This window comes from Oncorhynchus mykiss, chromosome 10 (genome assembly GCF_057628025.1).
Source record: "Oncorhynchus mykiss isolate SJ-2025 chromosome 10, ASM5762802v1, whole genome shotgun sequence".
NCBI classification, from domain to species: Eukaryota; Metazoa; Chordata; class Actinopteri; order Salmoniformes; family Salmonidae; genus Oncorhynchus; species Oncorhynchus mykiss.
Window position 1 is genome coordinate 83239428 of NC_143031.1, and position 26484 is coordinate 83265911.

General features: G+C 48.7%; 1 protein-coding gene across 1 annotated transcript in view; it reads left to right on the forward strand.

The window, feature by feature from the left end:
- The first annotated feature begins 368 nt into the window (after positions 1-368).
- The window catches only part of LOC110518749 (G protein-coupled receptor kinase 6), a 77875-nt gene continuing 51759 nt past the window's right edge, over positions 369-26484 (forward strand). The window contains 1 exon segment of the mRNA XM_090188171.1: positions 369-801. Within this exon segment, the coding sequence (XP_090044297.1) occupies positions 750-801 (52 nt within the window). The 5' untranslated portion in view covers positions 369-749.

Below are 26484 nucleotides of genomic sequence, written 5' to 3' on the forward strand. Positions count from 1 at the left end.
ATTGCCTACAGATGTAGGATCTTAATTAGATCACCTTGTTGCAGGAGGACTTTTCCCTCAAAGCAATAAAGGTTAACCTTGTAATGTATTTAAGGTTTAAAAAACCTTCTGAAGTTTGTCACTTCCATTACGAAAAATGTATCAATCCCCACAAACAGATTTTATGAATTATAATCCACATTTCCTATTGCTGCAGGATTATTTTCCTGCTGTAGCAAACTGGCTCAAATTAAAATCCTACATATGTAGGTGGCTAGTAGTATTACAGAGAAACAACAAAATAAATACTTAATAAATAAAAAAAATACAAGACAAATATGAGGGGGCAAGTGCCCCTGTGCCCCTTATGTGCATGACGCCTCTGGGGAGGGGAGGGAACGAACGAACGAAGCTGAGAGCCGAGCAGGAAGGAAAATTAACGAAGGCAGGAGAGGCTTTGAATGCTAACAAGCGTTATAGCTTTAACTACAATAGTAGCCGCCGTTGTTTAGCCTAAAAGGTGAAGAGTTTTTTTTGCTGTTGTGCTGAAAACATCAAACGATGGAGTCGGCGAACTAGTAGCCAACCACGATTGCAAAAGCCCAACACCTGGTAACCCGCCGAACTTGGAGAGCAAGCGAAGGCTATGCGCCAGCTGCAGAATTCACCATCATCATCATCGGTGCCGCTACCTTCATCTTTTTCAGTTGAAGTGAAATGTATTGCCTAGTCTGTATGGGAGACGGATCTTACACTTACTGACCATTACCATGGAGATAGAGAATATAGTCGCCAACACGGTACTGCTGAAGGCGAGAGAAGGTAAGACATAGACATAGCACTGAAACGACGACATGACATGGTTAACGTACTGGGGGGTGGGGGGGACATGTCGAGAGGGAGAAAGGGGGTATAATCATAACAAAGCAAGGCTGTTTTTGGGGGGGGGGGGCTATCGCTTGGATTGTGTTCTACACAGATCTCTCTTCTCTCTCTAGATCTATTTCTCTCCCTACGCAGTGGTTTTCCCATCGTCTTGACTGGCTCACTATAAGGGGGAACATATAGCTTTGTGTCAAATTGTAGCCTACCTACTTGTTAATCATTGTAACTCTAGTCACATAATATACAGCAAATATCCAGGCCTGATCGATAACACCGATCGGGTTTGAGTTTCGCAGCGTCGATGATAATAAACGATGATCGATTAGACTATATCACTGTTTGATATTGGGATTCGTGTTTCTAATGACTTATCTGAAACGGAAAAGGTTGATTATGGCGGTAGGCTACTGTAGTAGTAGTAGTAGTAGCAACATATCATTGGATAGGTTGATATGACCGTAGGATCGTAGCACCAGCGGATCGTGTTGGTAGTATAGGCTACACGGTGTTGACATATCCTGTAGCAACCTGTTTCCCAATTCCGTCGCCTGATAGAACAGGCGTATCGACTTGATACGTTAGCGATATTTAACATATGGCTTTCGCTGGATCTTATGCCCGCTTGGCGGTTCAAATGTGTGTTATACATTATTTGACGCAGATAATATTAAAGCCACTGCATTGCCACCCTGCCAAAGGAGAAGGGGACCCGCTCCGTGTGTGTTTCCCCTAGACGGAGACCGGCGAGCTCTGGGTCTTTCTCGGGGCCTGGGTAAAGCGGACGCGGCCAACCCCGCACACAGTGTACCCCCGTGTGTGTGCCGTTGACGTGGGGAAGTGGAACAACTCAAGCCGCAGGCCTGAGGACTACGGCGAAACATATCGGACTAATAACACAAGTGGTCGATGGGATGCCGTTCTGTCTGGCTGTCTTTTTTTTGTCGTCAGGTTTGATTGAAGAGAGAAAATAAGAGATGTGTGTTTATCCTAGTGGACCCCCGGCTAAATACAACTCTGTAACTCGAAACCAGTTCCAATGCTTTAAAACAAATTATATTTATTATGTTCCCCTCTAATTAGGGACTGATTTTAGACCTGGGCCACCAGGTGGGTGATATTAATGATCAGGTAGAACAGAACCAGCAGACCCCGGGTTATCCGAAGTCGGTTCACGGTTTTTTTTTTGTGCCCTAACATTACACAGCGGATTCAAATAGTTAACTAACCATCCAGCTTTGATACTTTGAATCAGCTGTAGTAGTGTTAGAGCAACAACGTGCACGGACTTTGGGAAACGCTCTCGTCGGGTAAGAGTTGAATATCCCCTGGTTGTAGAGGATATGGTTATAAGATGGGCAGAGAGGATGTCGTTACTTTGTTGTCAGGACAGCGGTGAGGGGAGAAGGAACTAAAGCTACATTGTATCTTCTGTTGGGGGGGAGAGATGTGTTACATTTAATAAATATGGTTTCTTATCACGTGTGCGGCATGGTTTGATAATGGTCAACGGCAGATGTTCATAGACAGAAGTGCAACAATATTAACACAACATTTGGACAGCTGACGTCAGAATGTGGTACAAGACTAATCATCTTTGATTTGACCAATGAACGTGTGTGTGTGTGTAGCTTCCTGGGATATATGTTTATCATAATACACTAAATTCTATTAAGTTTACGCTCTGCATGCCGGAATACTGAACATTCGCGCTATGTTTATGTAACAGTATAACTTTAGACCGTCCCCTCGCCCATACCCGGGCGCGAACCAGGGACCCTCTGCACACATCAACAACAGTCACCCACGAAGCATCGTTACCCGTCGCAGAGCAAGGGGAACAACAACTTCAAGGTCTCAGAGCAAGTGACGTCACCGATTGAAACGCTATTTTAGCGCGAACCACCGCTAACTAAGCTAGCCGTTTCACATCCGTTACATTTACCTAGTCAACGTCAGTACACAATCAACGTCAGAATCTGAAGTCAAATAGGTCGAACGGTGAGATCTTGTTGCGTTCACACACGGGCCCTGCAAAAACACATGTCTATTGTACTGTAGCCTCCTTTTACGCTCCTGGGAATTGGCCTAATGTGGATAGAGCTAAATTGAAATGTTTTTAATTAACAGAAGAAATATGAAAACGCATACACATGGTAGCAGTAGAAAGGGAACGCTTTAGAGATTATAGGAACATTTATTAGAGCAAAGTTTAGTACACCAACAGTTCACCTGATACAAGAATAAATCCAAACATCACACTGTTGCTTTAATGTGCATTTACTGTACATTTGGTGCATTTGTTGATAACGAAATATGAAAGTACTCTGGGTACATTCAGTAACCTAATAATATTCCTGGAAAATGGGGGGGTAGGTGCAACATAAAAACAAAACAATGGGAAAAGGGGGGATTCCTAGTCAGTGGTACAACTGACATGTGTCTTCCACATTTAACCCCAACCAATCAGAGAGGAGGGCTGCCGTAATCAACATCCACGTGAGTGAGAGGACTAACTGGTGTCTCCAAGGGGCCTCACACCTCTCCAGACTGTGGGTTTCAGTGAGAGGACTAACTGGTGTCTCCAAGTGGCCTCACGCCTCTCCAGACTGTGGGTTTCAGTGAGAGGACTAACTGGTGTCTCCAAGTGGCCCCACACCTCTCCAGACTGTGGGTTTCAGTGAGAGGACTAACTGGTGTCTCCAAGTGGCCCCACACCTCTCCAGACTGTGGGTTTCAGTGAGAGGACTAACTGGTGTATCCAAGTGGCCCCACACCTCACCAGACTGTGGGTTTCAGTGAGAGGACTAACTGGTGTCTCCAAGTGGCCCCACACCTCTTCAGACTGTGGGTTTCAGTGAGAGGACTAACTGGTGTCTCCAAGTGGCCCCATACCTCTCCAGACTGTGGGTTTCAGTGAGAGGACTAACTGGTGTATCCAACCCCCCCCCCCAAAGTGTCCAGAGTCCCTAAGCATTTTCAGTGCACTTTTATGACTCAAAGAAGAGTGTTCAACTATAAGGTCATTTTTTTGGAGCTCTCCTAGCTGCGTCGTTCAGAAACTAGAGTTGGCACCCTGGTCGCCGTTTCATTAGGAACACAACCCCGCATCTCCGCCATCACACAATTACTGTTGTTAACTCAATAAAAAAACTAAACAGACCCATTTTATAAATCACATTCTCATTTGTTTGTTTGTATAGAAAGGAGTCATGGGTGCGTTCAGGTCCAATAGACAAACGGGCTCATTCTGTTCAGAACAACCCAGGGTGTGATGCCGTGTCGTGGACATTTTGGACTCACGGGTGTTTGGCTCGTATGATATCAAAGCAGTATTTATTATAATCCTCAATTTCTCGTCTGTCTGTCTGTCTGTCTGTCTGTCTGTCTGGTCTGGTCTGGTCTGGTCTGGTCCGGTCCGGTCTGTCTGTCTCAATTCACATTATTGACATGGCAAGTTCATTATTACTTACATTCTCTCTCTCTGTGTCATATATATATATATATATAGAAAACCCCTTCAAATGAGTAGATTCAGCTATTTTAATCCTCAATGTCTCATCTATCTATCTCTCTGTCTCTCTCTCTCATTCAATTCAATTGACTTTATTGACATGGCAAGTTCATTATTACTTACATTCCTTACTGGACGCAACATCAGCACAAGAACGGTTCGTCGGGAGCTTCATGAAATGGGTTTCCATGGCAGAGCAGCTGAACACAAGCCTAAGATCACCATGTGCAAAGCTCGTCGCTATTGAACTCTGGAGCAGTGGAAACGGGTTCTCTGGAGTGATGAATCACGCTTCATTGTCTGGCAGTCTGACGGATGAATCTGGGTTTGGCGGATGCCAATAGAACGCTACTTGCCACAATGCATAGTGCCAACTGTAAAGTTTGGTGGAAGATAAATAATGGTCTGGGGCTGTTTTTCATGGTTTGGGCCCCTTAGTTCCAGTGAAGGGAAATCTTAACTCTACAGCATAACAATGACATTCTAGATGATTCTGTGCTTCCAACTGTGTGGCAAAAGTTTGGGAAGGCCCTTTCCTGTTTCAGCATGACAATGCCCCCCAGTGCACAAAGCGGGGTCCATACAGAAATAGTTTGTTGAGATCGGTGTGGAAGAACTTGACTGGCATGCGCATAGCCCTGACCAAAACCCCATCGAACACCTTTGGGATGAATTGGAATGCCGACTGTGAGCCAGGAGGCCTAATCGCCCAACATCAGTGTCCGACCTCACTAATGCTCTTGTGGCTGAATGGCAACAATGTTCCAACATCTAGTGGAAAGCCTTCCCAGAAGAGTGGAGGCTGTCATAGCAGCAATGTTCCAACATCTAGTGGAAAGCCTTCCCTGAAGAGTGGAGGCAGTTATAGCACCAACTCCATATTAATGCCCATGATTTTAGAACGAGATGTTGGAAGAGCAGTTTTGGGCATGTAGTGTATCCGGTTAGATATTTTCTCCTTCTGTGAAACAGGAAGACCGACTCACAATCAACCACATGGTAGGTTCCCATCACAAGGGTATGAGTCTGAAATAGCACCCTCTTCCCTATGTAGTGCACTACTTTAGACCAGAGTTGGCACCCTATTCCCTATGTAGTGCACTACTTTAGACCAGAACCCTATGGCAGCCTATTCCCTATATAGTGCACTACTTTTTGACCAGGGACCCTGCTCTATAAAGGGGATAGGGTGCCATTTTTAGGACGCTGGCGAGTCAGTCAACCACATTGGTTCTCTCACAAGGTGTCAGGGGTGTGGCCCTCGTCCGTCGGGTGGGTCGTGACAGTTTCAACAATAACAACCCACACCGTCAAGGGGAAGTGGTTTCAGGGCTGTAGAGATGTTCTCAGCTTTGAGGTGATGGGTTATTTCCCATATGGTGCTAGGCTTGGGGCCTTTATCCAGATTGTCATACTGACCTTTTGCCGTACTGGGGGATGTTGGGTAATATTGCCACTGTTTGTAATTAAAGCGCTGCTCTGCCTTAACAGCTTTATCAACAAGGCAGGTCCTACAGGCCCTGGTTTTGTCTCATCTGAACTACAGCACAGGCTCAGAACAGGGCAGCACGGCTGGCTCAGAACATGGCAGCACGTCTGGCTCAGAACAGGGCAGCACGGATGGCTCGGAACAGGGCAGCACGGCTGGCTCGGAGCAGGGCAGCATTGCTGGCTCGGAGCAGGGCAGCACGGCTGGCTCGGAGCAGGGCAGCACGGCTGGCTCAGAGCAGGGCAGCACGGCTGGCTCAGAGCAGGGCAGCACGGCTGGCTCAGAGCAGGGCAGCACGGCTGGCTCAGAGCAGGGCAGCACAGCTGGCTCAGAAAAAAAGTACACGGAGAACTAACATTAATGACATTCATGTCAATCTCTCCTGGCTCACAGTGGAGGAGAGATTGACTTCATCACTACTTGTTTTTATAAGAAGTGTTGACAAGCTGAATGCACAGTCTGTTTAAACGACTAGCACACAGCTCAGACACCCATACCCCCACAAGACATGCCACCAGAGGTCTCTTCCCAGTCCCCAAGTCCAGAACAGACTATGGGAGGTGCACAGTACAACACAGAGCCATGACTACATGGAACTCTATTCCACAGTACTATATAGAGCCATGACTACATGGAACTCCATTCCACAGTACTACATAGAGCCATGACTACATGGAACTCTATTCCACAGTACTACACAGAGCCATGACTACATGGAACTCTATTCCACAGTACTACATAGAGCCATGACTACATGGAACTCTATTCCACAGTACTACATAGAGCCATGACTACATGGAACTCCATTCCACAGTACTACATAGAGCCATGACTACATGGAACTCTATTCCACAGTACTACACAGAGCCATGACTACATGGAACTCTATTCCACAGTACTACATAGAGCCATGACTACATGGAACTCTATTCCACAGTACTACATAGAGCCATGACTACATGGAACTCTATTCCACAGTACTACATAGAGCCATGACTACATGGAACTCTATTCCACAGTACTACATAGAGCCATGACTACATGGAACTCTATTCCACATCAGGTAACTGATGCAAACAGTAGAACCAGATTTTATAAAACAGATTTAAAAAATACACCTTATGGTAGAGTGGAGACGCATGATCACACGCTAGCACACACAGTCTACACACACGCGCTAGCTCACACAGTCTACACACACGCTAGCACACACAGTCTACACACACGCGCTAGCTCACGCAGTCTACACACACGCTAGCACACACAGTCTACACACACGCGCTAGCTCACACAGTCTACACACGCGCGCTAGCACACACAGTCTACACACGCGCGCTAGCACACACAGTCTACACACGCGCGCTAGCACACAGTCTACACACGCGCGCTAGCACACACAGTCTACACACGCGCGCTAGCACACAGTCTACACACATGCGCTAGTACACACAGTCTACACACATGCGCTAGCACACACAGTCTACACACACGCGCTAGCTCACGCAGTCTACACACACGCTAGCACACACAGTCTACACACACACGCTAGTACACACAGTCTACACACATGCGCTAGCACACACAGTCTACACACACGCGCTAGCTCACGCAGTCTACACACACGCGCTAGCTCACGCAGTCTACACACACGCTAGCACACACAGTCTACACACACAGTCTACACACACGCGCTAGCACACACAGTCTACACACACACGCTAGTACACACAGTCTACACACACACTAGTACACACAGTCTACACACACACTAGCACACACAGTCTACACACATGCTAGCACACACAGTCTACACACACGCGCTAGCACACACCGTCTACACACGCGCGCTAGCACACACAGTCTACACACGTGCGCTAGCACACAGTCTACACACGCGCGCTAGCACACACAGTCTACACACACACGCTAGCACACACAGTCTACACACACGCTAGCACACACAGTCTACACACACGCGCTAGCACACACAGTCTACACACACACACTAGCACACACAGTCTACACACATGCTAGCACACACAGTCTACACACACGCGCTAGCACACACCGTCTACACACGCGCGCTAGCACACACAGTCTACACACGTGCGCTAGCACACAGTCTACACACGCGCGCTAGCACACAGTCTACACACGCGCGCTAGCACACACAGTCTACACGCGCGCTAGCACACACAGTCTACATACGCGCGCTAGCACACAGTCTACATACGTGCGCTAGCACACACAGTCTACACATGCGCGCTAGCACACAGTCTACACACACGCTAGCACAGTCTACACACACGCGCGCTAGCACACAGTCTACACACGCGCTAGCACACATAGACTACACACGCGCTAGCACACACAGTCTAAGCACGCGCGCTAGCACACAGTCTACACACGCGCTAGCACACAGTCTACACACACGCTAGCACACACAGACTACATGCGCGCTAGCACACAGTCTACACACGCGCTAGCACAGTCTACACACGCGCGCTAGCACACAGTCTACACACGCGCACTAGCACACAGTCTACACACGCGCGCTAGCACACAGTCTACACACGCGCGCTAGCACACAGTCTACACACGCGCGCTAGCACACAGTCTACACACGCGCGCTAGCACACAGTCTACACACACGCGATAGCACACACAGTCTACACACGTGCGCTAGCACACACAGTCTACACACGTGCGCTAGCACACACAGTCTACAGACACACACTAGCACAGTCTACACACACGCGCGCTAGCACACAGTCTACACACACGCTAGCACACACAGTCTACACACACGCGCTAGCACACACAGTCTACACACACACACTAGCACACACAGTCTACACACATGCTAGCACACACAGTCTACACACACGCGCTAGCACACACCGTCTACACACGCGCGCTAGCACACACAGTCTACACACGTGCGCTAGCACACAGTCTACACACGTGCGCTAGCACACAGTCTACACACGCGCGCTAGCACACAGTCTACACACGCGCGCTAGCACACACAGTCTACACGCGCGCTAGCACACACAGTCTACATACGCGCGCTAGCACACAGTCTACATACGTGCGCTAGCACACACAGTCTAAGCACGCGCGCTAGCACACAGTCTACACACGCGCTAGCACACAGTCTACACACGCGCTAGCACACAGTCTACACACGCACGCTAGCACACAGTCTACACACGCGCGCTAGCACACAGTCTACACACGCGCGCTAGCACACAGTCTACACACGCGCGCTAGCACACAGTCTACACACGCGCGCTAGCACACAGTCTACACACACGCGATAGCACACACAGTCTACACACGTGCGCTAGCACACACAGTCTACACACGTGCGCTAGCACACACAGTCTACAGACACACACTAGCACAGTCTACACACACGCGCGCTAGCACACACAGACTACACGCGCGCTAGCACACAGTCTACACACGCGCTAGCACAGTCTACACACGCGCGCTAGCACACATTCTACACACGCGCGCTAGCACACACAGTCTACACACGCGCGCTAGCACACAGTCTACACACACGCGCTAGCACACACAGTCTACACACGCGCGCTAGCACACACAGTCTACACACGCGCGCTAGCACACACAGTCTACACACGCGCGCTAGCACACACAGTCTACAGACACGCGCTAGCACACACAGTCTACAGACACGCGCTAGCACACACAGTCTACAGACACGCGCTAGCACACACAGTCTACACACGCGCGCTAGCACACACAGTCTACAGACACGCGCTAGCACATATAGTCTACACACGCGCTAGCAGACATAGTGATAACCGTGACGACCCTGGATCAGAGGTGACCAGGACCGACCCAACTTCCTCAACCCAAGGCTAGACGATTAGAGAAACAGGAGGGAGGGAGAGGGGTCTGGGTAGTGCTTGGATGAGGGGGAGGGGTAGTGCTTGGAGGAGGGGGAGGGGTAGTGCTTGGAGGAGGGGTCTGGGTAGTGCTTGGAGGGGGAGAGGGGTCTGGGTAGTGCTTGGAGGGGGAGAGGGGTCTGGGTAGTGTTTGGAGGGGGAGAGGGGTCTGGGTAGTGCTTGGAGAGGGGTCTGGGTAGTACATGGAGGGGGAGGGGTCTGGGTAGTGCTTGGAGGGGGAGAGGGGTCTGGGTAGTGCTTGGAGAGGGGTCTGGGTAGTGCTTGGAGGGGGAGAGGGGTCTGGGTAGTGCTTGGAGGGGGAGGGGTAGTACTTGGAGGGGGAGAGGGGTCTGGGTAGTGTTTGGAGGAGGGGTCTGGGTAGTGCTTGGAGGAGAGGGAGGGGTAGTGCTTGGAGGGGGAGGGGTAGTACTTGGAGGGGGAGAGGGGTCTGGGTAGTGTTTGGAGGAGGGGTCTGGGTAGTGCTTGGAGGAGAGGGAGGGGTAGTACTTGGAGATGTCTGTGTGGTACTTGGAGATGTCTGTGTGGTACTTGGAGATGTCTGTGTGGTACTTGGAGATGTCTGTGTGGTACTTGGAGATGTCTGTGTGGTACTTGGAGATGTCTGTGTGTCTACACAGCTGAGTGATGTTGTAAAACACTTCACATCTCTAAATATTTTTTTCCTGCATTTAAAATAAATACATTATTAGGCCTGTATCTGGATCGGAAAAAACAAGACTGCACCCCACTATTCCCCTCCTATAGGGCCTGGTCAAAAGTAATGCACTACATAGGGACTAGAGTCTAGGGACTAGGGACACACTCAAGCCATTTAAACAAAGTACAGTATAATAACAGCATGCCAGATGGGTAATTTTACAAATAGACTCTAAAACATTTAATAAGCCAGCTGGCAGAGCCAAGTTTGTGATGTTCACACAATGTTAAAATATGCCCATTTATGCCTAGTCAGCTTAGACGCTAACCTAGCTGCATAGCCTAGCTGCTAATGCTACATACGCATCGCATGTGGTTGGCGCTAGCGGTAGCCGCTAACGCTACACACGCAACAGATGTGGTTGGAGCTAGTGGTAGCCGCTAATGCTAAATACACAACAGATGTGGTTGGAGCTAGCGGTAGCAACACATGCGTCACAGTTCCCAAGTCATAGCCAATTTTGTGGGTCTAATAACTGTAGGAAGGGAACCACATGAAGGGAGCCGTCACAAAGCAGTGTGTTTTACAGACGTCATTCACAGGAAACACCCTACTGTACACACTCTCACACACACACATTGAGAACAAGTGTTAGCCAGTCTAAGACTGCAAGGCTCACCAGGCTACCTGCCTCCTCTAACCACTAGGCTACCTGCCTCCTCTAACCACCAGGCTACCTGCCTCCTCTAACCACTAGGCTACCTGCCTCCTCTAACCACCAGGTTACCTGCCTCCTCTAACCACCAGGCTACCTGCCTCCTCTAACCACCAGGCTACCTGCCTCCTCTAACCACCAGGCTACCTGCCTCCTCTAACCACCAGGCTACCTGCCTCCTCTAACCACCAGGCTACCTGCCTCCTCTAACCACCAGGCTACCTGCCTCCTCTAACCACCAGGCTACCTGCCTCCTCTAACCACCAGGCTACCTGCCTCCTCTAACCACCAGGCTACCTGCCTCCTCTAACCACTAGGCTACCTGCCATCCCATAATGGAGTCATTACATTAAGAAAAAGTCACTATTCCTGTTGTGTACAGTAGTTAGTAAAGCTCTCAGATCGTTGCTTAGTGACGACCACAGTGTTACGTAGCAACATGCTAATGAAATGTTGCCTCACAAGTTACTAGTTTTATTACACAGTTTAATGTTAAATGTTATTGAGAATGCTAACGGGGAGAAAACATGTTGAGACAGTGTGTGACAGTGTGTGTGTGTGTGACAGTGTGTGTGTGACAGTGTGTGTGTGAGACAGTGTGTGACACGGTTCAGAAGGGCTGTGTGTGACAGTGTGTGTGTGTGTGACTGTGTGTGACAGTGTATGTGTGACAGTGTGTGTGTGAGACAGTGTGTGAGACAGTGTGTGACACGGTTCAGAAGGGCTGTGTGTGACAGTGTGTGTGTGACAGTGTGTGTGTGACTGTGTGTGACAGTGTGTGTGTGTGACTGTGTGTGACAGTGTGTGTGTGACAGTGTGTGTGTGTGACAGTGTGTGATATGGTTTCAGAAGGTGTGTGTGTGGCTGTATGTAGATGAGTTGGGTCTCTGATAGGAAGTGAACCCGTCAGACTAAACAGATTCTCTCCCATCCTCCGCTTTCTCTTTCTGTCTCTATTCTGTCTCCTTCCCTCTCTCTCTCTCCTCTCTCTCTCCTTCCCTCTGTCTCTCTCTTCTCTCTCTCCTTCCCCCTCTCTCCTTCCCCCTCTCTGTCTCTCTCCTCTCTCTCTCCTTCCCTCTCTCTCTCTCCTTCCCTCCCTCCCTCCCCACTCTCTCTCCTTCCCTCTGTCTCTCTCCTCTCTCTCTCCTTCCCCCTCTCTCCTTCCCCCTCTCTCTGTCTCTCTCCTCTCTCTCCTTCCCTCTCTCTCTCCTTCCCTCCCTCCGTCCCCACTCTCTCTTTTCTCCCTTTCCCTCCCTCTCCCTCTCTATCTCTATCTCTATCTCTATCTCTATCTCTATCTCTCTCTCTCTGTCTCTGTCTCTGTCTCTGTCTCTGTCTCTGTCTCTGTCTCTGTCTCTCTCTCTCTCTCTCTCTGTCTCTGTCTCTGTCTCTGTCTCTCTCTCTCTCTCTGTCTCTAGTAGACAGTAGACTGATCAGACCTGTATTCCTCTCTAAGCAGGAAGTCTAATCCAGCTTGCAGTTACAGCGGAATTTGTTTACAATGTGTGTGTGTGTGGGCGTGCATGTTTGTGTGTTAGGGGTGTGACGTTTAAACAACATCGTTTACATTTAGAAAAAATCCCGAACCGAAAGCACATGTTCTTTTCCGTGTTTTAACCTAACTAGTGTTTTATCCTGACTAGTGTTTTAACCTGACTAGTGTTTTAACCTGACTAGTGTTTTAACCTGACTAGTGTTTGAACCTAACTAGTGTTTTAACCTAACTAGTGTTTTAACCTGACTAGTGTTTTAACCTAACTAGTGTTTTAACCTGACTAGTGTTTTAACCTGACTAGTGTTTTAACCTAACTAGTGTTTTAACCTAACTAGTGTTTGAACCTAACTAGTGTTTGAACCTAACTAGTGTTTTAACCTAACTAGTGTTTGAACCTAACTAGTGTTTGAACCTAACTAGTGTTTTAACCTAACTAGTGTTTTAACCTAACTAGTGTTTTAACCTGACTAGTGTTTTAACCTGACTAGTGTTTTAACCTAACTAGTGTTTGAACCTAACTAGTGTTTTAACCTAACTAGTGTTTTAACCTAACTAGTGTTTTAACCTGACTAGTGTTTGAACCTAACTAGTGTTTGAACCTAACTAGTGTTTTAACCTGACTAGTGTTTTAACCTGACTAGTGTTTTAACCTGACTAGTGTTTGAACCTAACTAGTGTTTTAACCTAACTAGTGTTTTAACCTGACTAGTGTTTTAACCTAACTAGTGTTTTAACCTAACTAGTGTTTTAACCTGACTGGTGTTTTAACCTAACTAGTGTTTTAACCTAACTAGTGTTTTAACCTGACTAGTGTTTTAACCTAACTGGTGTTTTAACCTAACTGGTGTTTTAACCTAACTGGTGTTTTAACCTAACTAGTGTTTTAACCTAACTAGTGTTTTAACCTGACTAGTGTTTTAACCTGACTAGTGTTTTAACCTGACTAGTGTTTTAACCTGACTAGTGTTTTAACCTGACTAGTGTTTTAACCTAACTAGTGTTTTAACCTAACTAGTGTTTTAACCTGACTAGTGTTTTAACCTGACTAGTGTTTTAACCTAACTAGTGTTTTAACCTGACTAGTGTTTTAACCTGACTAGTGTTTTAACCTAACTAACTAGACGCTGGTTGGGGAACGTTGTCATTTGACGTAAAAAGAGGCAAACTTTAGGGAATAGAGATCCAGATTACCAAGACATGTGAGCATGGCTCTTTCTGCTGGCCTGCTCCTCTCTCTCTCCCCGGCTGGCCCGCTCCTCTCTCTCTCCTTGGCTGGCCCGCTCCTCTCTTTTTCCCCGGCTGGCCCGCTCCTCTCTCTCTCCCCGGCTGGCCCGCTCCTCTCTCTCTCCCCGGCTGGCCCGCTCCTCTCTCTCTCTCTCTCTCTCCCCGGCTGGCCCGCTCCTCTCTCTCTCTCTCCCTGGCTGGCCCGCTCCTCTCTCTCTCTCTCTCTCTCCCTGGCTGGCCCGCTCCTCTCTCTCTCTCTCTCTCCCTGGCTGGCCCGCTCCTCTCTCTCTCTCTCTCTCTCCCTGGCTGGCCCGCTCCTCTCTCTCTCTCTCTCTCTCCCTGGCTGGCCCGCTCCTCTCTCTCTCTCTCTCTCCCTGGCTGGCCCGCTCCTCGCTCTCCCTCTCTCCCTGGCTGGCCCGCTTCTCTCTCTCTCTCTCTCCCTGGCTGGCCCGCTCCTCTCTCTCCCTCTTTCCCTGGCTGGCCCGCTCCTCTCTCTCTCCCTGGCTGGCCCGCTCCTCTCTCTCTCTCTCTCTCTCTCTCTCTCTCCCTGGCTGGCCCGCTCCTCTCTCTCTCTCTCTCTCTCTCTCTCTCTCTCTCTCTCTCTCTCTCCCTGGCTGGCCCGCTCCTCTCTCTCTCTCTCTCTCTCCCTGGCTGGCCCGCTCCTCTCTCTCTCTCTCTCTCTCTCTCTCTCTACCTGGCTGGCCCGCTCCTCTCTCTCTCTCTCTCTCTCTCTCTCTCTCCCTGGTGACTGAGCTGCCTATACTGATAGATAGATCTAGTGCACGGTTCTGTCTGGTGACTGACCTGCCTATACTGATAGATAGATCTAGTGCACGGTTCTGTCTGTCTGTCTGGTGGCTGACCTGCCTATATTGTTCCCCCCCCTCCCCCCTCCCTCCCTCTCCCCCCCCCCCCCCCTCCCCCCTCCCTCCCTCTCTCCCCCCCCCCTCCCTCTCCCCCTCCCTCTCTCCATCCCCCCCCCTCTCCCCCCCCCCTCCCTCTCCCCCTCCCTCTCTCCATCCCCCCCCCTCTCTCCGTCCCCCCCCCTCTCCGTCCCCCCCTCCCTCTTTCCCCTCCCCCTCCCTCTCTCCGTCCCCCCCTCCCTCTCTCCGTCCCCCCCCTCCCTCTCTCCGTCCCCCCCTCCCTCTCTCCGCCCCCCCTCCCTCTCTCCGCCCCCCCTCCCTCTCTCCGTCCCCCCCCTCCCTCTCTCCGTCCCCCCCCTCCCTCTCTCCGCCCCCCCTCCCTCTCTCCGTCCCCCCCTCCCTCTCTCCGTCCCTCCCCCCCCTCTCTCCCCCCCTCCCTCTCTCCGTCCCCCCCCTCTCTCCGCCCCCCCCTCCCTCTCTCCGTCCCCCCCTCCCTCTCTCCGTCCCTCTAAATATGCTTGTGTCTTGTGTTCTCAGAAGTACGCCAACTAATCAATCGCCTCCGTTCCAACAACACTGAATTTTAGGAGTCGATTCTTAGCTGAATCGAATCTTGCCCCCCGTCAGAAATGGGAGTCGACACTGTGAGTCAATGTGCAAGGAGTGGAGGAATCAATTATTTTGGAGTCGACTCTGAGTCAATGTGCAAGGAGTGGAGGAATCAATTATTTTGGAGTCGACTCTCCCACCACTAAGTCATTAACAGTTGGAAAATGGCATAAATGTATTTTTTAACCTTTATTTAACTAGGCAAGTCAGTTAAAAACAAATGTTTATTTTCAATGACGGCCTAGGAACAGTGGGTTAACTGCCTGTTCAGGGGCAGAACTACAGATTTGTACCTTGTCAGCTCGGGGATTTGAACTTGCAACCTTCCGGTTACTAGTCCAACACTCTAACCACTAGGCTACATGCGCCGAATACAACAGGTGTGGGTGGACTGTACCGTGACATGCTGACTTCTCTCTCTCTCTCTCTCTCTCTCTGTCTCTCTTTCTCTCTTTCCTCTGGAGACCACAGGATCTTAATTATGAGAGACGTTTCTCGCCGTCTGTTCTGTCAAACTCAACGACTGAAAATATTGTCTTTCTGCACCCCGTGACTAGACAGGTCTAAGATCAGTGTTTAAATAAGGCTGAGTGTCTTTCTGCACCCCGTGACTAGACAGGTCTAAGATCAGTGTTTAAATAAGGCTGAGTGTCTTTCTGCACCCCGTGACTAGACAGGTCTAAGATCAGTGTTTAAATAAGGCTGAGTGTCTTTCTGCACCCCGTGACTAGACAGGTCTAAGATCAGTGTTTAAATAAGGCTGTTTTTCTCTAGCATGGTTTATTTAACTAGGTGCACTACTTTAGACCAGGTTCAATAGGACTCTAGTGCACTACTTTAGACCAGGTTCAATAGGACTCTAGTGCACTACTTTAGACCAGGTTCAATTGGACTCTAGTGCACTACTTTAGACCAGATTCAATAGGACTCTAGTGCACTACTTTAGACCAGGTTCAATAGGACTCTAGTGCACTACTTTAGACCAGGTTCAATAGGACTCTAGTGCACTACTTTAGACCAGATTCAATAGGACTCTAGTGCACTACTTTAGACCAGATTCAATAGGACTCTAGTGCACTACTTTAGACCAGGTTCAATAGGACTCTAGTTGTCATGTTGTGTCTTGTCTCTGTCCTTTCCCTTCACCCTGTCTCCCTCTGCTGGTCGTTGTTAGGTTACCTTTTCTCCCCCGCTTTCTCCCAGCTGTTCCTTGTCTCCTCTAACTACCCATTCACCCCGTTTCCCACCTGTTCCCTTTTTCCCTCTGATTAGGTCCCTATATCTCTCTCTGTTTCTGTTCCTGTCCTTGTCGGATTCTTGTTTGTGTTTCATGCCTGAGCCAGACTATCGTCATGTTTGCTGTAACCTTGTCCTGTCCTGTCGGAATCTGCCGGTCTATCTGAGCCTACCTATGTTTGGTTATTAAAGAAGCTCTGTTTAAGTTAGTTCGCTTTTGGGTCCTCATTCACTCACCCTAACAGAAGAATCCGACCAAGAATGGACCCAGCGACTTCGGATCCTCTCCACTCAGCCGTCGGGATCCAGGGAGCGATGCTAGGCAGACACGAGCAGGAAGTGTCTGCTGCTCGACATGCCGTTGAGACCCTGGCCACCCAAGTCTCCAACCTCACAGAACAGGTTCACCATCTCCGCCTCGATCCACCGGCCACTTCCAGGGCTTTCGAATCTCCGGAGCCCAGAATCAATAACCCGCCGTGTTACTCTGGGGAGCCCACTGAATGCCGCTCGTTCCTCACCCAGTGTGATATTGTGTTTTCTCTCCAGCCCAACACTTACTCCAGGAGCACTGCTCGTGTCGCCTACGTCATATCTCTCCTTATTGGACGGGCTCGTGAGTGGGGCACGGCAATCTGGGAGGCAAGGGCTGAGTGTACTAACCAGTATCAGGACTTTAAGGAGGAGATGATACGGGTTTTTGATCGATCTGTTTTTGGGGAGGAGGCTTCCAGGGCCCTGTCTTCCCTATGTCAAGGCAATCGATCCATAACAGACTACTCTATTGAGTTTCGCACTCTTGCTGTCTCCAGTGGCTGGAACGAGCCGGCCTTGCTCGCTCGTCTTCTGGAGGGTCTCCGCGCAGAGGTAAAGGATGAGATTCTCTCCCGGGAGGTTCCTTCCAGCGTGGATTCCTTGATTGAACTCGCTATTCGCATTGAGCGACGGGTTGATCTTCGTCACCGAGCTCGTGGAAAGGAGCTCGCGCTCTCCGTCGCCCCCCTCTCCGCATCACTACCATCTTCCTCTGCCGGCTCGGGTGCTGAGCCCATGCAGCTGGGAGGTATCCGCATCTCGACTAAGGAGAGGGAACGGAGAATCACCAACCGCCTCTGTCTCTATTGCGGTTCCGCTGGTCATTTTGTCACTTCATGTCCAGTAAAAGGCCAGAGCTCGTCAGTAAGCGGAGGGCTACTGGTGAGCGCTACTACTCCTGTCTCTCCTTCAAGATCCTGCACTACCTTGTCGGTCCATCTACGCTGGACCGGTTCGTCTGCTTCCTGCAGTGCCTTAATAGACTCTGGGGCGGAGGGCTGTTTTATGGACGAGACCTGGGCTCGGGAACATGACATTCCTCTCAGACAGTTAAAGGAGCCCACGGCCTTGTTCGCCCTGGATGGTAGTCCTCTCCCCAGGATTCAGCGTGAGACGCTACCTTTAACCCTCACTGTTTCTGGTAATCATAGTGAAACCATTTCTTTTTTAATTTTTCGTTCACCTTTTACACCTGTTGTTTTGGGCCATCCCTGGCTAGTTTGTCATAATCCTTCCATTAATTGGTCTAGTAATTCTATCCTCTCCTGGAACGTCTCTTGTCATGTGAAATGTTTAATGTCTGCTATCCCTCCTGTTTCCTCTGTCTCTTCTTCACAGGAGGAGCCTGGTGATTTGACAGGGGTGCCGGAGGAATATCACGATCTGCGCACGGTGTTCAGTCGGTCCAGGGCCACCTCTCTTCCTCCACACCGGTCGTATGATTGTAGTATTGATCTCCTTCCGGGAACCACCCCCCCCCGGGGTAGACTATACTCTCTGTCGGCTCCCGAACGTAAGGCTCTCGAAGATTATTTGTCTGTAGCTCTTGACGCCGGTACCATAGTCCCCTCCTCCTCTCCCGCCGGAGCGGGGTTTTTTTTTGTCAAGAAGAAGGACGGGTCTCTGCGCCCCTGCATAGATTATCGAGGGCTGAATGACATAACAGTGAAGAATCGTTATCCGCTTCCTCTTATGTCTTCAGCCTTCGAGATCCTGCAGGGAGCCAGGTTTTTCACTAAGTTGGACCTTCGTAACGCTTACCATCTCGTGCGCATCAGGGAGGGGGACGAGTGGAAGACGGCGTTTAACACTCCGTTAGGGCACTTTGAATACCGGGTTCTTCCTTTCGGCCTCGCTAACGCTCCAGCTGTCTTTCAGGCATTAGTCAATGATGTCCTGAGAGACATGCTGAACATCTTTGTTTTCGTCTACCTTGACGATATCCTGATTTTTTCACCGTCACTCCAGATTCATGTTCAGCACGTTCGACGTGTCCTCCAGCGCCTTTTAGAGAATTGTCTTTTTGTGAAGGCTGAGAAGTGCACTTTTCATGCCTCCTCCGTCACATTTCTCGGTTCTGTTATTTCCGCTGAAGGCATTAAGATGGATCCCGCTAAGGTCCAAGCTGTCATTGATTGGCCCGTCCCTAAGTCACGCGTCGAGCTGCAGCGCTTTCTCGGCTTCGCGAACTTCTATCGTCGTTTCATCCGTAATTTCGGTCAGGTGGCAGCTCCTCTCACAGCCCTTACTTCTGTCAAGACGTGCTTTAAGTGGTCCGTTTCCGCCCAGGGAGCTTTTGATCTCCTCAAGAATCGTTTTACATCCGCTCCTATCCTTGTTACACCTGACGTCTCTAGACAGTTCGTTGTCGAGGTTGACGCGTCAGAGGTGGGCGTGGGAGCCATTCTTTCTCAGCGCTCCCTCTCTGACGACAAGGTCCACCCATGCGCGTATTTTTCTCATCGCCTGTCGCCGTCGGAACGTAACTATGATGTGGGTAACCGCGAACTGCTCGCCATCCGGTTAGCCCTAGGCGAATGGCGACAGTGGTTGGAGGGGGCGACCGTTCCTTTTGTCGTTTGGACTGACCATAGGAACCTTGAGTACATCCGTTCTGCCAAACGACTTAATGCGCGTCAGGCGCGTTGGGCGCTGTTTTTCGCTCGTTTCGAGTTCGTGATTTCTTATCGTCCGGGCTCTAAGAACACCAAGCCTGATGCTTTGTCTCGTCTCTTCAGTTCTTCAGTAGCCTCCACTGACCCCGAGGGGATTCTCCCTGAGGGGCGTGTTGTCGGGTTGACTGTCTGGGGAATTGAGAGGCAGGTAAAACAAGCGCTCACTCACACTCCGTCGCCGCGCGCTTGTCCTAGGAACCTTCTTTTCGTTCCCGTTCCTACTCGTCTGGCCGTTCTTCAGTGGGCTCACTCTGCCAAGTTAGCCGGCCACCCTGGCGTTCGGGGTACGCTTGCTTCCATTCGCCAGCGTTTTTGGTGGCCCACCCGGGAGCATGACACGCGTCGTTTCGTGGCTGCTTGTTCGGTCTGCGCGCAGACTAAGTCCGGTAACTCTCCTCCTGCCGGCCGTCTCAGGCCGCTTCCTATTCCCTCTCGACCGTGGTCTCACATCGCCTTAGATTTTGTCACCGGACTGCCTTCGTCAGCGGGGAAGACTGTTATTCTTACGGTTGTCGATAGGTTCTCTAAGGCGGCTCATTTCATTCCCCTTGCTAAGCTTCCTTCTGCTAAAGAGACGGCACAAATCATCATCGAGAACTAAGAGTCCTAGATATTGTCGCGGTCAGAGAGTTTGGCTCTCCACTCAGAACCTTCCCCTTAAGACGGCTTCTCGCAAGTTGACCCCGCGGTTCATTGGTCCGTTCCGTATTTCTCGGGTCATTAATCCTGTCGCAGTTCGACTTCTTCTTCCGCGATACCTTCGTCGCGTCCACCCGGTCTTCCATGTCTCCTGTATTAAGCCCGTTCTTCGCGCCCCCGCTCGTCTTCCCCCCCCCCCCCCCCATCCTTGTCGAGGGCGCACCCATCTACAGGGTCCGCAGGATTTTGGACATGCGTCCTCGGGGCCGTGGTCACCAGTACCTTGTCGATTGGGAGGGGTACGGTCCTGAGGAGAGGAGTTGGGTTCCCTCTCGGGACGTGCTGGACCGTGCGCTGATCGAGGATTTCCTCCGTTGCCGCCAGGTTTCCTCCTCGAGTGCGCCAGGAGGCGCTCGGTGAGTGGGGGGGTACTGTCATGTTGTGTCTTGTCTCTGTCCTTTCCCTTCACCCTGTCTCCCTCTGCTGGTCGTTGTTAGGTTACCTTTTCTCCCCCGCTTTCTCCCAGCTGTTCCTTGTCTCCTCTAACTACCCATTCACCCCGTTTCCCACCTGTTCCCTTTTTCCCTCTGATTAGGTCCCTATATCTCTCTCTGTTTCTGTTCCTGTCCTTGTCGGATTCTTGTTTGTGTTTCATGCCTGAGCCAGACTATCGTCATGTTTGCTGTAACCTTGTCCTGTCCTGTCGGAATCTGCCGGTCTATCTGAGCCTACCTATGTTTGGTTATTAAAGAAGCTCTGTTTAAGTTAGTTCGCTTTTGGGTCCTCATTCACTCACCTTAACACTAGTGCACTACTTTAGACCAGATTCAATAGGACTCTAGTGCACTACTTTAGACCAGGTTCAATAGGACTCTAGTGCACTACTTTAGACCAGGTTCAATAGGACTCTAGTGCACTACTTTAGACCAGATTCAATAGGACTCTAGTGAATAACAACAGGATCAATATCATGTCTGATAATAACAACAGGATCAATATCATGTCTGATAATAACAACAGGATCAATATCATGTCTGATAATAACAACAGGATCAATATCATGTCTGATAATAACAACAGGATCAATATCATGTCTGATAATAACAACAGGATCAATATCATGTCTGATAATAACAACAGGATCAATATCATGTCTGATAATAACAACAGGATCAATATCATGTCTGATAATAACAACAGGATCAATATCATGTCTGATAATAACAACAGGATCAATATCATGTCTGATAATAACAACAGGATCAATATCATGTCTGATAATAACAACAGGATCAATATCATGTCTTATAATAACAACAGGATCAATATCATGTCTGATAATAACAACAGGATCAATATCATGTCTTATAATAACAACAGGATCAATGTCATGTCTGATAATAACAACAGGATCAATGTCATGTCTGATAATAACAACAGGATCAATGTCATGTTCGATAATAACAACAGGATCAATATCATGTCTGATAATAACAACAGGATCAATATCATGTCTGATAATAACAACAGGATCAATATCATGTCTGATAATAACAACAGGATCAATATCATGTCTGAAAATAACAACAGGATCAATATCATGTTCGATAATAACAACAGGATCAATATCATGTCTGATAATAACAACAGGATCAATATCATGTCTGATAATAACAACAGGATCAATGTCATGTCTGATAATAACAACAGGATCAATATCATGTCTGATAATAACAACAGGATCAATGTCATGTCTGATAATAACAACAGGATCAATATCATGTCTGATAATAACAACAGGATCAATATCATGTCTGATAATAACAACAGGATCAATATCATGTTCGATAATAACAACAGGATCAATATCATGTCTGATAATAACAACAGGATCAATATCATGTCTGATAATAACAACAGGATCAATATCATGTCTGAAAATAACAACAGGATCAATATCATGTCTGATAATAACAACAGGATCAATATCATGTCTGATAATAACAACAGGATCAATATCATGTCTGATAATAACAACAGGATCAATGTCATGTTCGATAATAACAACAGGATCAATATCATGTCTGATAATAACAACAGGATCAATATCATGTCTGATAATAACAACAGGATCAATGTCATGTTCGATAATAACAACAGGATCAATATCATGTCTGATAATAACAACAGGATCAATGTCATGTCTGATAATAACAACAGGATCAATGTCATGTCTGATAATAACAACAGGATCAATGTCATGTCTGATAATAACAACAGGATCAATGTCATGTTCGATAATAACAACAGGATCAATATCATGTCTGATAATAACAACAGGATCAATATCATGTCTGATAATAACAACAGGATCAATGTCATGTCTGATAATAACAACAGGATCAATGTCATGTCTGATAATAACAACAGGATCAATATCATGTCTGATAATAACAACAGGATCAATATCATGTCTGATAATAACAACAGGATCAATGTCATGTCTGATAATAACAACAGGATCAATGTCATGTCTGATAATAACAACAGGATCAATGTCATGTCTGATAATAACAACAGGATCAATGTCATGCTCGATAATAACAACAGGATCAATAAAAGGCCACTTTGAAATGTGGAAGACATTAGTCTGACGATGTCATAAGTGACATAGTACTAGAATAGGGCCTGTAACTGTCTTTCTCGAACCAGGAAATGATGGAGACCTCGAAAATACACAGACAAAATCCCAAACCTGAGGTTTAAATGCAAACATTATTTGGGTACCTACTCACTGGGAACATACAATGTTCTGGTATAAATGACCTTTCTAAAGAGTTCAGCCTCTTATCAGGTGTCAGGAATGGAACAGACCAGCGCTGTGCTTCATTCCAGGAAGGCTCTCTACCCTTCTTCATTTTCCCCTTCTCACTTTCTCGCCTTCATCTCCTCCATCTTCTCCCTCTTCTCTCTCTCCTCTCCTCTCTCTCCTCCCTCTCCTCTCCTCTCCTCCCTCTTCTCCCTCTTCTCTGTCTCCTCTCCTCCCTCTTCTCTCTCTCCTCCCTCTTCTCCCTCTCCTCCCTCTTCTCTCTCTCCTCTCCTCCCTCTTCTCCCTCTCCTCCCTCTTCTCTCTTCTCTCCTCTCTCTCCTCCCTCTCCTCTTCTCTCCTCTCCTCCCTCTTCTCCCTCTTCTCTGTCTCCTCTCCTCCCTCTTCTCTCTCTCCTCCCTCTTCTCCCTCTCCTCCCTCTTCTCTCTCTCCTCTCCTCCCTCTTCTCCCTCTCCTCCCTCTTCTCTCTCTCCTCTCCTCTCTCTCCTCCCTCTCCTCTTCTCTCTCTCTCCCCCCTCTCCTCCCTCTCCTCCCTCTTCTCCCTCTTCTCCCTCTCCTCCCTCTTCTCCCTCTCCCCCTCTCCTCTCCCTCTCCTCCCTCTCTTCTTCTCTCCTCTTCTCCCTCTCCTCCCTCTTCTCCCTCTCCTCCCTCTTCTCTCTCTCCTCTCCTCTCTCTCCTCCCTCTCTTCTCTCTCTCCCCCCTCTCCTCCCTCTTCTCTCTCTCCCCCCTCTTCTCCCTCTCCCCCCTCTCCTCCTCCTCTCCTCCCTCTCCTCCCTCTTCTCTCCTCTTCTCCCTCTCCTCTCCTCCCTCTTCTCCCTCTTCTGTCTCTCCTGGACTGGTGTATATGAGATGTTGTCCTCTATATGAGATGCTGTCCTCCAGAGGGAAAACAGTGTGTATGTTGTAGGATATCCCTCCGCAGGGGTCCCTCGGTCCCTGTAGAAGATATCCCTCCACAGGGGTCCCTCGGTCCCGTAGAAGATATCCCTCCGCAGGGGTCCCTCGGTCCCTGTAGAAGGTATCCCTCCGCAGGGGTCCCTCAGTCCCTGTAGAAGGTATCCCTCCGCAGGGGTCCCTCGGTCCCTGTAGAAGATATCCATCCGCACGGGTCCCTCGGTCCCTGTAGAAGATATCCCTCTGCAGGGGTCCCTCGGTCCCTGTAGAAGATATCCCTCCGCAGGGGTCCCTCGGTCCCTGTAGAAGATATCCCTCCGCAGGGGTCCCTCGGCTGCGTGTGTTTTGGGGTTCAGCTCTCCACCTCTTCTGGTAGAACCACCAGTCTGATGACCTCTGACCGTTGACCTTACTAGTATCCCTGAAGGGGTCATAGGAGAACCACCAGTCTGATGACCTCTAACCCCTGACCTTACTAGAACCCCTGAAGGGGTCATAGGAGAACCACCAGTCTGATGACCTCTAACCCCTGACCTTACTAGAACCCCTGAAGGGGTCATAGGAGAACCACCAGTCTGAGTGGTGGAAAAAGTACCCAATTGTCATACTTGAGTAAAAGTGAAGATACCTTAATATAAAATGACAAAAGTGAAAGTCAGCCAGAAAAATATTACTTCAGTAAAAGTCTAAAAGTATTTGGTTTAAAATGTACTTATGTATCAACAGTAAAAGTATAATTGATTTCAAATTCCTCATATTAAGCGAACCAGACGGCAACATTTTATTTGATTGTGGGGGGGACTGATATCCAGGGGCACATTCCAACACTCAGACATCATTTACAAACTAAGCATTAGTGTTTAGCGAGTCCTCCAGATCAGAGGCAGTAGGGATGTTCTCTGTTTAGTGAGTCCTCCAGATCAGAGGCAGTAGGGATGACCAGGGATGTTCTCTGTTTAGTGAGTCCTCCAGATCAGAGATGCAGTAGGGATGACCAGGGATGTTCTCTGTTTAGTGAGTCTGCCAGATCAGAGGCAGTAGAGATGACCAGGGATGTTCTCTGTTTAGTGAGTCCACCAGATCAGAGGCAGTAGGGATGACCAGGGATGTTCTCTGTTTAGTGAGTCCTCCAGATCAGAGGCAGTAGGGATGTTCTCTGTTTAGTGAGTCCTCCAGATCAGAGGCAGTAGGGATGACCAGGGATGTTCTCTGTTTAGTGAGTCCACCAGATCAGAGGCAGTAGGGATGACCAGGGATGTTCTCTGTTTAGTGAGTCCTCCAGATCAGAGGCAGTAGGGATGACCAGGGATGTTCTCTGTTTAGTGAGACCTCTAGATCAGAGGCAGTAGGGAGGACGAGGGATGTTCTCTGTTTAGTGAGACCTCCAGATCAGAGGCATTAGGGATGTTCTCTGTTTAGTGAGTCCTCCAGATCAGAGGCAGTTGGGAGGACGAGGGATGTTCTCTGTTTAGTGAGTCCTCCAGATCGGAGAGAGTAGGGAGGACGAGGGATGTTCTCTTGATATGTGTGGGAATTGGACCGTTTTCCTGTCAAAATGTAACGAGTACTTTTGGGTGTCAGGGAAAATGTACGACGTAGAAAGTACATTATCTTCTTTCAGGAATGTAGTGAAGTAAACGTTGCCATAAATAGTAAAGTACAGATAAATATTTTACACCACTGCTGTTGACCTCTAACCCCTGACCCTCCTAGTCCCCCTGAGGGGGTCGTTGTCCTCCACCAGAGGGTGAAAGGTCAAATAAAAGACCCTTAAATAAGACGTGTGTTTTTCTTGGAACACTTTAGGGTCGTTTCACGGACCGTCTTTGTGACCCACTATCCTTTCAGCGTGTGTGTGTGTGTGTGTGTGTGTGCGCGTGTGTGTGCGCGTGCGTGTGTGTGTGATGAGAATAGCCAGCTGTACACACAGACACTGAGTTGTGGTTTATAGTGGCCAGCTAGATGTTGTTGTTTATATCCTGTGATTGTCCTGTCAGTATGTAAGGGCCAGCTAGATGTTGTTGTTGTTGTTTATATCCTGTGATTGTCCTGTCAGTCTGTAAGGGCCAGCTAGATGTTGTTGTTGTTGTTTATATCCTGTGATTGTCCTGTCAGTCTAAGGGCAGCTAGATGTTGTTGTTGTTTATATCCTGTGATTGTCCTGTCAGTCTGTAAGGGCCAGCTAGATGTTGTTGTTGTTGTTTATATCCTGTGATTGTCCTGTCAGTATATAAGGGCCAGCTAGATGTTGTTGTTGTTGTTGTTGTTGTTTATATCCTGTGATTATCCTGTCAGTATATAAGGGCCAGCTAGATGTTGTTGTTGTTTATATCCTGTGATTGTCCTGTCAGTATGTAAGGGCCAGCTAGATGTTGTTGTTGTTTATATCCTGTGATTGTCCTGTCAGTATATAAGGGCCAGCTAGATGTTGTTGTTGTTGTTTATATCCTGTGATTGTCCTGTCAGTATATAAGGGCCAGCTAGATGTTGTTGTTGTTGTTTATATCCTGTGATTGTCCTGTCAGTCTGTAAGGGCAGCTAGATGTTGTTGTT